The sequence below is a fragment of the Tachypleus tridentatus genome, chromosome 12 (genome assembly GCF_004210375.1).
Source record: "Tachypleus tridentatus isolate NWPU-2018 chromosome 12, ASM421037v1, whole genome shotgun sequence".
Lineage (NCBI taxonomy): Eukaryota > Metazoa > Arthropoda > Merostomata > Xiphosura > Limulidae > Tachypleus > Tachypleus tridentatus.
The window spans coordinates 83,995,122-84,011,828 of NC_134836.1; the positions used below are offsets into that span (position 1 = coordinate 83,995,122).

Genomic DNA, 16,707 nt, shown 5'->3' on the forward strand with positions numbered 1-16,707 from the left:
GCAATGTTTTTTGTAACACTTCCTTACATACTTTAAATTTTCCACAATTTTTTACAGTTAAATCTAGAATTTTGTAAGAACTATTCATGTTTTTTGTTAGAATAAGTAAATAAAAGGTAGATATTTTGACAATCTGGAAGAAAATAAAAAACATTTGGCTTGTCAAGACTACTTCTGGAAGAGTTTCTTGTTAATACCTTAACTGTGAAACTGTCACATGCAAGTTTTCTTAACTGTAGCAACAGGCATTAGGTGCACTTCAAACACAGTAATGAAAAGATTAGAAAAAAACTGATTCCAAAAGCCTGATTATTGTGACAGCAGTGGCTAGAACAGAAACATCTCATTATTGCTTGCAGGATAATTTCTGAGAGTTTTCATAATCATAGTGATGATAATGGTTCATAAAAATAAGTTTGCATGCATAAGAGCTGAGACTGCTGTTGGTATGACCTAAGAATGGATATATATTAAGTATAGAAATACTTAGTTTAATAAAATAATAGTTTTTTAGAAAGCTATTGTTATTCTTATTAGTAATAATGGTAAAACCATTTGTTATAAAACAGTTTCAGCTACCAAACTAAAGTCTTTCCTGTTCAGTGGTAGCTAAAAGTGGGAAAGACAAAGGGGTGGCAGACGAATGGTTAGCGGTCATTTTTTTTTTTAAGAATAAGAGAAGATTCATGGAAAAGAAGCTTTCTAGAAGGGTTATTTTTGTTTTAGTAAACTCAAAATTATCAAGGTGACTCACATTTTGTAACTTTCAAATGTTCTCAGTTCTTCCTGTGACCACTTGAAAAGATAACGACAATAACCAGAGATTAGATAATGTTTTGTTGTGTGAACCTTTAATTACTATGGGTGTGTATTTCATGATAGTAGTTGTTATAAGTATCAAGATTTTGATGCCATGGTACGATAAATATCTAGATATAAAAGTTTTACAAACACTTTGTTAGAAGGTTTGACAATCTTGTCTGTAATCTATTATCTATATTACATATATTGTCTTATTTAAGTACTGCGCATTTTACAGTGCTTTTTCAAATTCTCAGTTTTGATCAACTAAATAGCAGCTGACAAAAGAGGTAAAATGAAAAAGTTAATATCTGTATATCTCTTTTGTTATTGTTAATTTATGTTATTGTGCATGTAATTTTTTTGATAAAAGAAATGAGGATATGTTGTATTCAATACTTATCTTTCTTTATAGAATTATTAATTTTTTATCAGAAATACTTTATTAGAAATTCTGAATTTTTCTGTATAAAAGACTTAATGTTTACTGAAAGCTTGCTAAATTTTTTGAAGATATCTGAGTAGTATTGGATGACATATCAATGCAATCTTTTCACAGCTTCACTATACAATACTCATTTCTTAATGTAGTATTGCCATACCTTTGTTATTTACATTTGCCTGGTGAGCTGTATGTATTTTTAGTAGAAATATTTCAAGAGATGTACAAATACAATGGGTGGAATCTGCCACACCTAATCTTTCTCTGACATTGCCAGTGCTTCTATTAATTTAGACATGATTTTTAAGTAATTAGCATTAGTTTATTTTGTTCAATGAATGTCATATATTAGCTTTGTTTATTTGCTAATAAAGATATTAAAATACATCATAAATAAGGCAGTCAAATTACAGGCATTTTTAAAGTACTCTTAAGGGTTTGAATGCTCATTTATTTTTATGCTACAGCCATTAAAATTAAACATCTGAAATTGGACCACCATACAAGTAACAGTGAGGTGTATTCAAGAAAAATCACAATTGCATTTTAACACGAGAAACTCTTGTTGTTTTATGTTCCTTGATTTGGCATATTTTTTAAAAGCAAGAGTAAAGTATACAACACATTTTGTATTACATTTGAACTGTCAAAAATGCACATATGGCATGTGAATTTAAAATACAAGTATACTAAGACTAAATAAAGTTTGGTTCAAAATAATCATAGTGGGTTTACTAGTAGGTTCTCATGAGTAGGTAAGCAGTAAAAGTTACAATTAAATAAATTAGTAGTGCATTTCTTGAATGTCTTTAATACAAAAATTCAGGATATAGTAGATTTAGATCAGTTTATTCCAAAAAGTTGTTTAAAATGTAAAAGCTAGAGGAGGTAATTTGTATCTGTTTAAACTTGTGATTGCAAAATCAAAAAACAGTAATAACAAAAGCTTTGTTTTGTTTATTTTCAAAATGCAGTGAAATATCAGACTATATCAGAGCCTTCAATTGAATTTGTTGTAGTACCGTCTCCTGCAATAGATGACATACCTTCACTTCAAGCCAATCCTCCACCTGAGTTTGCTGATAACAGTGATAAAATTTCATCTGAAAACCTTGAAAAAAAATCAGAAATTGGTGAGATGAATTTTTCCTTTGATAGTGCATTCATGTCAGAAGATGACTGGTCAATCTCTGACTGCTCAACTATATTTGATTTGGTTGAGCCTCCTGAAGCTTTTAATAACATTCATTTGTACTATGGTATTAACCATGACTGTAGTGATTATGATGTGAATGCATGGTCTTCTTCATCTGTTAAAATTCTGGCTTTTGATCCTTCACCAGGAAAATACATACTATTCCCACAAATTTCTAAACTCCAAGAGGAGATTGATGCAACAAATAAAAGTAAAAGTGCTTTATACCTTACATTCAGTTTCTTTGGTCATTGGTGACTGTGCACCTTCATTCAGTTACTGCTATTCTTTACTAAATAATAAAAGTAAAACCACTCTTAAACCAATGTTCTTAAAAATAATATCTACTCCCTAAGCAACATATTAATATAATTAGAAATTTTAAATATGTCATGAGTAATTGAAGATGTCAACTTTTTTGGATGTTTTTATGATATTTGTATTTACTTGTTTTTGTTTGTATTTTGATTTGAGAAAAATAGATATTCAAAAAATTGTATTGACACAGGATATTCAGTTAAGTTTCTTGAAGTTTGTTGATTGGAACATTTTTTAAGGAATAAATCTATGATAGAAATGCAAACTAAAATTCGAGGTGAATGTAAGTTACGGTAATGATAGATAATCACTTATATCTCACAATTTAAAGCAGTTTGTGAGATTTTTCAAGTAAGGCTGGATTTTTTTACAGTCTGTGTTTATAACTTTTTGGTGATAAATTTCAACAAACAACAACACAGTCCACTTGTTTTAAAACAATATATTAAAAACAACTCAAATGTATATACAAATGTTTACCACAGTTGTATCCAAAGCTTTAAATAAGTTTTTCTTTGTCAAAGTCCACACAGGTTGGATCAGCTACTTTAGGACACAATTGACAAAATGAATTATTCTTCTCTACACTGTTATTAAAATACAGTCTGTAACAATTTTAATTTAAGAATTGCCACTATACATTGTTTATTGCTAAACTCATGATCATGCCATTTAGAACTATATGATTTTTCAATGTATATTTATACCCTGATAGAAATCTAGAACATTCCACATAACACTAAATATTTTGATGCAATAAAATTCAATTAAACCAGTAAGGAACTCAAAGTTTTAGCAACTTGATACAATAATCTCACAATTGTAAACAATCACTAATTCATAAATTGTAAACAATCACTAATTCATAACAATTGAACTACACAATGTATAGTTCATAAATGGTTATATAAACCTATTATAAAATATTGCTTCTGTAAATTGCTGGATACGACACCAACACTATTTAAACTATCTAAATCATAATGCTGACATTAAATTTGAATAGTCATATACATCTAACACAATTCTTAATGCTTTTTATTGACTTATGTCAAATGTTAATTTTGATAGCAGCAATAGAGGTTTAGTATTTGGTCTTCATGAGTTAACAAGTTTCGTATACAGCTTTTCTGTGTTATAGTTCTTTATTTTATCAGTCTTAATTTTTAAAGTACTGAACGATTGTGATATGAACTGAATGATTTTAAATGCTCTTTCATTTTATGGAATTTAAGTTTGTATTAATAGTAAGCTGTATAATGTTTAATGTGTTGTAAGATAATAAACACAAGAACTTCAGATTTTTTAAGAGATCGTTGTTTATATAAGTGTAGTCTGACATTAACAGGTTTCTTTAGGACTTGACTGAAATCATCAACTTTCATTTAATTAATACCTAACTAATTGTTGAAATTTAGTTTTATACAACTGAACATTATAAACTTTTGGTAACAAATATTTTGCTGTCATAGAATATTAACAGCAAATCTTAAATTTAAGAATTAACAATTTCATTTTCTTTAGGCTTATCATATTTAGAAGAGCAAACAGTAAAAAATGTACAACAGCACCAACAACAGAATAGCTTGTCTTCTAGTGCCACTACAGATGACATAGAGAACACATTTGAACATACTATAGCAGAAGATGAGAGAGCTCTTGAGAGGGATCAAGAAAAAAGTAAGATTTTGTTAATAAAGAGCAATATTAATTTTAAGTTTTTTATTTTAAAAATTTGGCTTTTAATAAAATGTTAGGAATACTTCATCAAAGCATTGAAAGTTTAAAGCTTTTAAAACAGCTTACTATATATGCCTCATTGTTATTTCAGTACTTGTGGTATAATTGTAAAGTAACTGTTTCTTATCTACAAATTGATGAAGATGAAAAATGTTCATCATATTGCCAATTGAACTGAAGAAAAAAAAATGATACATTAGAGGGTGTTTCTTGGGTCTTATACTGAGGTAACCAAAACTCCTTGCATTTCATGTGGAGGTGAAACTCAAATCCTATTAACTTGCATATTCTTTAATTTCTTGGATTGCTACAGATGGAATATAATTAAATTTGAGAATCATTATATCTTATTAGTAGGTAACATGATATTTAGTTTTCATGTAACAAAGCAAGAACCTGGCATCTAGAAATCATGATATTTCTGAGAGAATATGAGAAGTTTATTATAATGATCTACACCAGCTGTTCTCAGTCTATAGTCTGTGGGCTTCCTTCAAGTTGTCTCTGTAAATGTTACATAATTTTGGAAATGAAATGAAAGTGTGTAAATCCTGTTGTGGTCCACTGGGATAGACCATGAACAAAATATATGAAGAGTAACTGATTTAAATTTTTCTATATGCTTGTAACACATGAACACATTATATCAGTTTTTTTTTGGTTTTTTTACTACAAACATTACACTAAAATAAATTATTTCACTTAGTAAGTCATTATCTTTGACTAACAGGTTTAAAAGGAAATTGTGGCATCACATTTATTAGTTACAGTTAGTGGGAATTAGTAGTCTGTTTTTAATTCTATTAACATTAAAACAGATTGTTATTGCTTGAAATTTGAAATAATTTTGATATAAATATAACAATATCACAAGTGAAGGTTCTCAGTTACTTAAATCATAGTTCCTAAGTTTAATTGCTTGACTATTCAGGATTTTGAGGGAACATTCAATTGTTCACTTGTCTTCATTGTATGAACACTCATCTAGTATTGAGGAATTTGATTATATTTCAAGAAACCGTGAACTTACTGGATGGGCACAATATTTTCCCCTACTCTACCGTGTGTTTTCTCTTTAAAAGCCATTCTGCTGGAGGAGTAATTTTAACGTATGTGGTAGTATATGTTGTCAAGTGCAAATTCAACAATAAATTGGGCCCTAAGATTACTTCTAGTCAAAACAATGTTACCTCATGTCAGTGACTCATTTTTGATGTGTTGGGCTGCATTCTTTAGGTCTAATAGGTGGTTCAACATATTTCTCTCAGTAATGTAGTTGCTATTCAGTTCACAAGGTTCTTATCTCCATTAGTAATCTCATTGTGAAAGTGTTTAGAACGTTAGGTCACAGGAAGGTCTAGAGTTCAGTCACCATTGTAGGGTTGAAGGTACAATCAGAGTTGTGATAGGAATAAGGTGAATACAGGCATGAGTTGTCATCCTATTTGACAGATGCCAGTCAAGTACCAGTAGATGTACAATCCAGTAGGCTATATAGGGTAAGCACTTGAAACCCTTGTGCTCCAAACTGGGCATATGCTGATGCTACAATAATTTTTCCAACAGTGGTCAGCTGCACCATCTTGGAAATATCTCCCAGAAGTATCTGGTAGCTTAAAGTAGAACCCCAGATTCACTGAAAGAGTGAAGACTGAAGACTTGTTCTTTATGTGTATGACTGAAACTGCCTCTGACCTAGAAGGGCAAAATAACATAAACCCAAACATAACTTGAACAGAGAAGTGATGTAACTTTTGACTGAATAAATAAACAAGAGAATTACATTTACCTTGTTCATAAAAAAAAGAAAAAGTTATAATGCTACAAAGCTACTCAAAAATGTGTCCATTAAGTTTTTTTTTTCATTTTGAATAATCAAGTGACCGTATCATAATTTATCTTTCAAGGCTAAGTCGCATAATTCATTGTGTATATTATATATGTGTACCTAACTCATGCAGAGATTTGTTTATTATGTACCAGAAAACAATTTTAGGTTCTACACTTCATTTCCTACAAAGTAGAATTTGTAGTACATGGTGTCACTCTTAAATGGCTCCATAGCTTCTGTAGCAACCAACTAATACCACATACTTACTCAACATGCTTTTTGAAAAGTATATTAAGGTGAATGAACTTATGAACACCAACCATCAAATTTGGCTTGCCGTAACTTGAGAGATATCATAAAAATGAATTATTCACCACTGAATATGAGCTACAATAGAATACTCTGGCATAAACATCTATTCAGGTAACATTTAGTATCCACAACCACAAAATAAATGTATTTATTCACTGTCCAGTGTAAAAAGAACACCAGTGAAATTACTATTACTGTCATAGCACACTAACTGGCCCAAATTGCCCGTTTATCAATGCTGCCATCTAGGGATCATGAAAAATAACTAAGACAAAAATCCAATAAAGTGTTGCACACTACACCTGACTTATAATATCTGTGGTCATTTGTTGTGCTTTCTTAGAGTACAACTTTCTGAGTGCATTTAAGAAGACTGCTATATACCAATCAGACCATCAGGCACAATCTCACAGAATAGCACAACACAAAATTTTGCTAATTCATACAAATTCTGAGTTTGCTCAGGAAGTTTACGTAGATAGACATTCACACAAAACTTATTGTGAGTGCTCTGAAAACAAGAATTCCATCTTTTTTTTTTCAGTTTTTCAGAATCCCTGATTATCATAAACAACTGTAACTATAATTTTCATTTAACAATCTTTATGTGTATTAAATGAGCTTTGTAATGTCTGCTCCACAGAAATTCTGCTACAACTGTCACAAGAACAGTTTCTCACATTCACAGAGTCTTGCTTTTGATTTTAAAAGCACTGAGTTTTTGCATAACATGCTAACAATATTTTGCAGTTAGAAAACTGCATTTCATTTGATCTTAATTTATTTCTATTTTATTGAACAAAATACAATAAGGATAAATTACAAGGAATAAACGTTTAATTATACCGATGTTTCCAACTTTCTAAAATATTGCAATGACTTGTCTATCAATTTAATTCTGCAATATGCGAGATTCTCTTCAGCAGATCTCCATTGTGTTTGCTCACACAATAAGAAACACATGTGAAAAAAATCATTTGCATGAATTTCCTGATGAACCACATTAGTAAATGTAAGAGTAGGCTTGAACAAAAGTTCATTCTATACTTTTACACTCTAGTATTATGTTCCTGTGTTACATTACCTTGAATTCTTTCCTTCATGTTTATTTGTAATAAATTGTACAGATTTACAATGCTAGAATCCAGGTTTCAATATCCATAGTGGACAAAGCACAGATAACCTAGTATGTAGCTTTGCACTTAATTACAAAAAACATAACAGATTGAGAACTTTTATCATATCTAACAATTATTTTATTTTATTATATTAAACAATAAAACCAATTTTAAATGAAAGAACAGTATAAAATTGCCTTTGGATAATTTTACTGACTATTTAAGTAAACCTTGCTGAATATAACTGATACTTCAACCAACTGAAAAGTCATGCAGTTTTTGTTGAACAGAATGACATTAAAAGCGTTAGAAAAAACACATTTAAATTCAAATTACTCATTGCATTATGATGCATCTCAACCTTTTTTCTTAATGTAAAACAATTTTAATGCAAATCAATATTGTCACCATTAATATTTCAATGTACCTCTTAATTTCTGTGAAGACCATTATGGTTACTTTTTTGTAATAAACTTGTTACCTTCATGATAAGTATCAACATAAACTATGGTTCTTTAAGAATATGTTAAATACTAGTCTTTATGTGAGAGAAATACCAGTTTGAGAAACAGAACTGGGAAACTAACAAAATTAGTCTATTATATCATTTAGTGACACTTAAAATAAAGTATTAACATAATCTACAATTATATCCATTAATGTCTGAAGAATAACAATAAAAATGAGTGATTTCTAATTATTACTTTTGATTAATTCAAGGTTGTTCACTTTATCAATGAAAATAATCAACTAATCAAAATTGGTGTTTCCAATTATTACAGTTTTCAATTATTCCAAGTATCCACATCTTATGTAGGAATAATTTATCAGTTGAATGTAGTTTATTAATGAGCCTTATAGTTAAATGATTTCCAAATTTCACTAATCACCCAGCACTGTTGATAAATAGGCCCTTAAAAGTTTGAACATACCTTGAATTTTGTACTTCTAAACATGTATAAGCTTTATTCATATATATGTAATTATTTATTATTGAAATTTAAAAAAAAAATACTTATTTCAGACCTGTGTTTCATGTTGTCACTCAATTTCACTTTGATACTGTTGTAACTCAAAACTGAAAAGTAGAAAGCCTATTTAAATGTTATAAATGTTAGGAAAGGGCTGCAAGAAGGAAAGTAATCCTTATTAGTTGTTAGAGGTGTTTAATGTATTTGTATTCTACTGATAACTGTTAACAGTGATGTAATTATTAAGAATGTTGTTTAAAAAAGGCATGTATATCAGTAATTAAGTCGTATTTAACAAGCAAGTCATCAAGTTCTACAATTTGATATTAAAAAACTAAATAGTCCTATAGAGTTTTTAACAGCAGAAGTAATTTGACTTTATTGTTACTAATAATAAGCTGATAAAAATAAGTGAAATTATTTTTTGATAAAAAATATCACATGCTTATTTACTTGTATAATATCAAAGAAAGTTAAAGTGGAACTTTCAGATGGTTTAGCAATATCCAGCTTTAAATAGTGCTTTTATTGGGTGTGTGTTTGATATACAGGCTGAAATGTTAAACATCCTACCACAGAAGTAATTACAAATGTTCATGATATTTTGACTTTTATTTTTTTTAACAGAAATTGTCAAAGCTTATGTACCAACAGAAGCTGACAAAGCTTCAGATATGATGAAAGGGAGTGCATGTTTCAATCTAAACATTACCCATGATCAACTTTTGTCTCATATTGAAGCAGCATTTTCTGCTGTTGAGCAGCAGGCTGAAGATGTGTTACCAGATGAGCCAGCATCTGAGTGTAACACTCTTCCTGGACCACCATATTCATTTAGAGATAATGACATAAATCCCCTCCAGCATGATGAAGATGAAAAACTTAATTCTACTGAGTTTTGTGCTGTACTTAGTAGTTCGCCTTTAGAATTGCATGATATTGACTGCCATGCACAATCAACAGTCAATGTGCAAGAGCAAGCTATCAGTGTTAAGCAAACACAGAAAGCACCTCTTACCAATTTTGTAATTACTTCTTACAAAAAAGAAAATATTTATGGATCCAATCCTAAAGTCAACACAGAATTGTTCCAGCAGTCTGTTTGTGTTTCTCATTCTCTTGATGAAACAGGTGAAGTCATTCAAAAATATCCTGATAATACACGAGAAGAAAATAAAGTAGGAATTGAAACTACAAAACCAAGGTGCAATGACCAGAATTTAAATTTCAAAGAACAAAAAAGTCAGGAATTTTTAACCCACAACACTCAGGCAGCTACATATCTTGAAGAGGAATCTGTTCAAGGCTTCAGGGGGCAGGTTAAACTCAGGTGTACACAACTTGTTGACCTCGAATCTTCGCCTTTCACTGGCAGGTCTACTTCCATGCTAAATCTAGCACCACTTCCAGCTATGCATGTTAGAAAACATAGAAATACATATGATATCTCAGAGACGTTGAGGAGAGTCCAATCTGAACATAATGTCAACAACACATCTTGTAATTCAGAGTGTTTAAATGAAAATGAAGAACTTCAGGCAAAATATGAACAACTGAAAGAACAGTTGTTGGGATGGCAGCAGAAGCTTGTTCAAAACCAGAAACTTTTACAAAATGGGACAACTAACTCAAAAGTTATTACAAAATCTCTAGAGCAAAATCCTCTCTGGATCAATGACACAAGGATAGATGTGAAAGACTCTGCAGGAGTTAAGCTTCAGAAACTTTCAAAAGAAGAATTAGTTCATCAAGACGTTGGCTTGATTACGAAAAGACAAGTTTTACCCAAGAACCAGAAAAGACCCAAATCTCAAATGTTAACAAATGTTACTATTGGTTCATGGCAACAAAGAAACCATCAGGAAGAGCCAAGTCGTTCCAAATTTCACAGTGTTGAGAACCTTACTTATCCACACTCAGGGCTACAAATATCCACTCTGAATGGAAAATGTATTGACTCATGCTTTACAAATGCTGTTAATGTGCCAAAGTTTTCCTATAAATGTAAAGAAGAGCCTAAGTTAGATATTCTCACAACTAGTCAAGGTGAAGAACCATTACTAAGCTCAGTAAAATCTGTTGTTGATTTGTCAGAGAAACATAAGAAGAATGAAACAGAAAGTCATTGCAATAATCGATTATCACTACGTGAACCAAAAGTTATTAAAGTGAGCAATAACAATTATAAAACAGGAGCAGTCCAAACATATATTGGTGCTCCTGTGGTGAAAGGTTTCTCAGATGAGGTCATACAAAACTTGCTAAAAAAACCTCCTACTCAGAAAAATGTTATTCAGACCAATGAAAGTGGAAATTCCATCCTAGTAATAAAATCCAACAAGAACATGACTCCAGCTTCCAAAACAGACCTGAATATGATAAAAATGAATCTTCCTGCAAAACCAAATAATCAACAACTTGGCTCAGTTAATGTCCATCAAAATATTTCATCACCTTCGAAAATCACCACTGCTTCTGCTCACTCCTTATCATCAATGTGTAAGCCTAAAGAAAAGAAAAAAACTTCTGACTTTTCTGATATAGACCCAAGGGATAAACTAATGATTGACATTAGGAACTTTCAAGGACGTTCAGCCCTTCGTAAGGTAAGAACTCAGCTGTTTTGTTGAGTTTTTATGAAAATGAACAGAAACATCTAAATGGAAGATACGGAAAACAAAATATATAGTTGTCCACATGAATGGAAATCCATATGTGTATGTTCACTTTTAACCTATTTAAGGAAATATTTATGTGTTGTGTGTGTTTGTGTAAGGTTTATAAAAATATAACTATTACAGAAGGAAATAAAAAAAGAAAATACTTATTTGTGAGTTTCAAGAAAACTTTTGAAAATTAAACCATTTATCTTCAATATTGTTCATATTTTAGAGAACAATTGTACTAAAATAATTTTCTCAGAACTGAACAACACTATTAACTTTCATAGTATAAATTTTGTTATTATGTTGTGCAGACAGTATATTCGTTTAAACATCTTTATATATTACCACTTGCTTAAACTATTATTGTGTTTGTATAGGTAACTGTAGCAGAGACCAACTGGAAACTGAAAGCTTCCTAAAGCTTATTCTACCAGTAATTGCTTCATCAACCTTTTGAATACAATCCAAGGCTCTTGTTTGTGTATATTACAAGCTTGATAATGAGAGCTATCATTTAAAGATGACTTAAACATGGAAATGTTTGTGTAGTAGGTTGTTACTTGAAGATCATCTACAACAAATGCCTAACATTCCCCAGAAATCATGACTAGAACATAAACTATGGAATATTATGTGCCAGCCATAAGCTTTAAGGTTCTGTATTTTTTAACGTTAATAATATTAACTTTTTAAACAATCTGCTAAGTATCTGAATTACAGACAGTAAATGAATTATGATTTTAATGTTGCTGAAGTCCCATCTGCTGGTTTTATTACAAAAAGAGGACCCTAAGTAAACATCAGAACATGCAAGTATTTTCATGTTTGTAGCATATATATAAAAAATGTATTATGTACTTATTACTTTTTTGTAATAAGTAGATTAAAAACATAAAATAATGTCAACACCTGAGTAAAGACTTCTTGCTGAAACATATCTTTGCATGTGTACAGATTGAAAATGTTGTTATATTAAATGATATTCCATAAATCTTACTAAATAAATGCTTTTATTATATTTTAAAGGATAAAAAAGAGTTTTGAGAACAAAAAAAGTGTTTGCCCTAGTTGAATTTTTCTACTTGTAGCTTTGAAATATTATTGAATATATATCATTTCCATTTTGTTTTGTTTTTTATACTTTAGTGGAACATGTATATAGACCCTCATTCACAACTAGTACTGAATGCCTAAGTCTGAATTTAGCATAGAGGTTTGATTTTTATATCTGAGGAGTTGCTTGGATTGATAAACAATCATGTACAGTACAGGAAATTGGAATAATCTGCAGCTTAACTTATATCTCATTACTTATAAAATTATAATTATGTAGGTCTCAATTTGTACCTCAAGATGGCCAGTATGGGTGTTAAAACTTTTATTAAAATAAAGAACAGTGTTTTGACCTTTGTAACAAAAAAGTTAACCTGAAGTTACCAGCTGTCTTGAGATACATTTTTACTTCAAGTGGATTTCTCATCATCACAGAGGTCTCAATCCTTATGCATAAAAACTAAAAATTTTACATTATATGACAAAACTTAAAATTATTCAACCCTACCAAAAGAAAAACTTCTTAAAGCAATAAAATTTAAGTATGTTATACAATGACATAATTAATGCAATTCCACTCTCATACAGCTACTTAACACAAAGTTTTGAAACACTCACTTAGACTTTTAGAAGTCTTTTGACAAGCAGTTAATCTGACTTTTTTGGCTAAAAATCTCCATTTGCCAAGCAACAAATTAAGTCAAAGTTAGTATATAGTAACACTGACTTGGAATTGATTTTACTAAATCTAGAAATTTGGACTTTGATTATGGAGAAACTGATATAATTGCAGAATCGTGTTAAACTATGGGCCTTGAGTTATATGGAAACAATAAAGATATTTCAACAACAAGTATGCCAAAATGAGATCACACTAATGAAGTTGTAATAACTAACTGTTTTGATACTTTTTACATACTTTGTTCAATGTGAGATGTAAATGTTTATGTAGGTTTTGTAACCAATCAAGTAAGCCACAGCAGCTGTATCCTTTGTTTGATACTATAGAGACCTGATTGCTATGGCCTAGTCTTGTCAATACACTTACTAATCATTCTGTTATGTTTGAAGTCAAACATAGACAAGTAAAACATTTATTTATTGGTGTTAGATTATATAATAACAATTCAGTGCTATAAATCTGTTTACTGGTAGTATACAACTTTGTGAACAATACATTACCATTTAAGTACCAAGTATATAAAAGTCCATTAACAATTTAGTTTTAAGATTACTTTTTGTTAACCAGTATATTCTTCATACATTTCCCAGCATGACTAAAACCCAAGTAAAGGTTTTCATCAGGGCTTTTATGTGTGATTATGTGAGCAATACCCTTTTTTAGAATGAATACAAATAAAATTTGTGTATATTTTATTCTGGAATTGTGGTGTTATTCACTTACAAAAGCATTAGACAATGAGTCATATTGTTTAGTATTAACACAATATTTAATCATAGTATCAAAGTGCATACATTTGTAATTTTTTATTGACCTTATTAAATGTAAGATATGAATACTAGAGAGTAGAAATTATCTTCACCAATTACATATTTCTGTTTTGCTTTTTGAGGTTGAAGGTATGTGCAGTTTCACGTTACTATGTGTTTGTGTGTATATCCTTAATGGTACACGTAGAGTAGCAGATTTCTTTTTTTCCTTTGCCCTCAAAATTTCCCAAGTCTTTGTATACAGGCCTGTAAGTACAAAGTCTTCCTATCACTGTTAAAGTTAAAGGTGTTTGCAGTTTCATGTTACTGTGTGTGTATGTTTCCTTAATGGTACACGTTCAGTAGTAGATTTCTTTTCTTCCTTTGTCCTCAAAATTTCTTGTTAAATATTGTAAATTTATGCCAAATAGGCATTTTGATACATAACTCCAATGTTTTGTGTCAATTTTATTTGTATATCTTTGAAGTTTTTTTTTTTTTAAGAACTGAAAATTATAGATGTGGATTTTGAAGCAAGTAACAAAATATTATACATATCTTTACTGACCTCAGTACAAAAATGAACAAGTAGTTGTCAATTATTAACGTTAGTAATAAATGATGTTTTGCTTATCAAAGAAAAATGTATGTGAATGTATTACATAATTTTGGAATTAAGTGTGTCAGTTCTTCTTTTATTGTACTTTTAAATGGTTGGAACCCTTTTTATATTTATGTTAGTTCCTGTTTGTTCCAGGTGCGATAACAATTAGATGGAGGATGGCAACTATCCTCAATTTTTCTTGTTAACCTTGCCCATTTTTACATTATGCCTTTACCGGATTTACTCTATTGTATGAAATGTTTGTTTATTCTTCCTTCTTTTAACATTACATTTTATATGGCTGAACCATTTATTTTGAGTTGAATGTTTTTGTACATGTAAAATGTTTTGATCATATACAAATTTTTTGTTTTGTTTTGATTATAACTTTAAACAGCACAAAAATTTAATGTAAATTTATCATTCTTTTTACATAAAACTTGGTTTTAGAAAGTTATGGGCTTAGGACCACAAAGTTGAAGTAAAAACTTGTATATGATTCCACCCAAAGTAGCATTTGAACTTTAGCTGTCAACATAATAATTACTCTACCATTTGCTCATTCAAATATAGCATATGCCTATTGGGGTTGTGAGAAATAATCGCTATTAAAGTTACCCAAAACATACAATTTAAACGAATTAGTGTTTTGTTTGATGGCAAATTCTAGCTTGGTATGAAACAGCTGTATCTGCTTCTATTGTTTTTCAACTCATTGTGCAGCTGAAGAAGCTTGATGAATTTCGAGTTTTACATTCAGAAAATATTTCCTATAAGAATATCAAAATGGATCTTCCTAGGACAGCAACCAGAAACTACTACTCCAGTAGTTCACTTAATGGAGAAAGCCCAATCAGTTTCCTAGTATTTTAACAGTTGCTGGTAGAATGGAGTACTAGAGTAATTGGTACTTTGCTACTTGTATAGTATGCAAATATCGTATATCTCAGTTCCACATTTAAAATATATGCTGAGTTCTGATTTAGAACATGGTAACTCCAGTTGAGGTGAGATATGAAATTCAGCTTCATTCAATCTTATAAACTCTTTACTTTTTCTAGTAGTAGTTGTGTTGTATTTTACTTTACCACTTATAATCTTAAGATATTTCAGTCTTTCAGTAACATACCAAAAAGTATATTAACTGTTATTACACTATGTAACAAAATTTTTACTTTTTCTTGTTCCTGGGCAGAAAGTGTTATTTCCCAATTACTTATGCCTAAAGTAAATGGAAAAGACCTATTTTTCTCTTTAAACTTTGCCTTTGTGACCTGGGAGCATATAATGAAAACATGATGGGATACTATATTTGGGGGCTGATACATTGTAAATCTCAAAAAAAACTACTCACTTCTAAACACTTTTACTCATTTTTGTACAACTTTGGTATAAATACATGTAAATCTTGATTCATGTTGTTTTATTCAGACCTTATGTAAATGAAAATGTGCAAATTTGCCTGTTTTTACACAAAAAAATAGGTTAATTTCTAAATTTCATTATCCATTTTTTGTACTTTTACAACATAAGCAATTGAGAAATAACACATACTGTCCAGGAACAAAATTTATATTACATAGTGTTATTCAGCAGACTAAACGTTTTTTGGTTGTTTTTTTTATTTACTGAAACATAAGTTTTGGTGAAGAAAGATATCAGTGGTGAGTAAAAGGTCCATAAATATAAAATAAGTTGCTTACATTTCATCACTATACAAGGCCTAATTTATTTATTTGCTTTTTTCTTCCAAGCAGAACTAAGGAGCCATGTATTTGGTGAAAAGTCTGTTACAGTGGAAGTAGCAACTCATTCTTTAAAGAATATATTAAGCTTCTACATCACATTTTCCTCATGTTTAGTGAAGAAAATAAATTAATAAATAAGCACTTAGTCTCATCTTTAGCCATATGTTTTTCCTGAATTTTCTTTAGTAATAGGACATTTAGTGTCAGTGTAATAAATTTATTTCTATACCCTCATTATAATGCCACATATTTAACTACAAACTGAGAGCACTTAGTTTTAGCTGCTTTAGTATCTTGATGGTGAGTAAAAACGTTTGTACAACATGACTGTTTTTCTTACATCAAAAACTAAGTATTAGTGGAAAACTAGTTGATAATTTGGTTGTATTTTTCTTAAATGTTGTGTTGTAATTTACCAGTTCTCCTCTTATAGGAAACTGAATAAATCTAATTTTAATCATGTTTAATAACAGTAAA

The 16,707-nt window shown here is 30.0% G+C and overlaps 1 protein-coding gene across 11 annotated transcripts in view; it reads left to right on the forward strand.

Moving 5' to 3' along the window:
- The window catches only part of LOC143233843 (uncharacterized), a 109,169-nt gene extending 92,688 nt beyond the window's left edge, over positions 1-16,481 (forward strand). For 3 of the 11 annotated variants that reach the window (XM_076470612.1, XM_076470608.1, XM_076470614.1), the window contains 4 exons: positions 2,218-2,649; positions 4,281-4,436; positions 9,356-11,334; positions 11,772-16,480. In XM_076470612.1, coding sequence (XP_076326727.1) covers positions 2,218-2,649; positions 4,281-4,436; positions 9,356-11,334; positions 11,772-11,813 — 2,609 coding nt within the window. In that variant the 3' untranslated portion in view covers positions 11,814-16,480. Of the gene's footprint in view, positions 1-2,217; positions 2,650-4,280; positions 4,437-9,355; positions 11,446-11,771 lie in introns of all 11 variants that reach the window. The other 8 variants (XM_076470611.1, XM_076470610.1, XR_013018348.1 and 5 more) reach the window with 7 other exon arrangements.
- Positions 16,482-16,707: the final 226 nt, after the last annotated feature.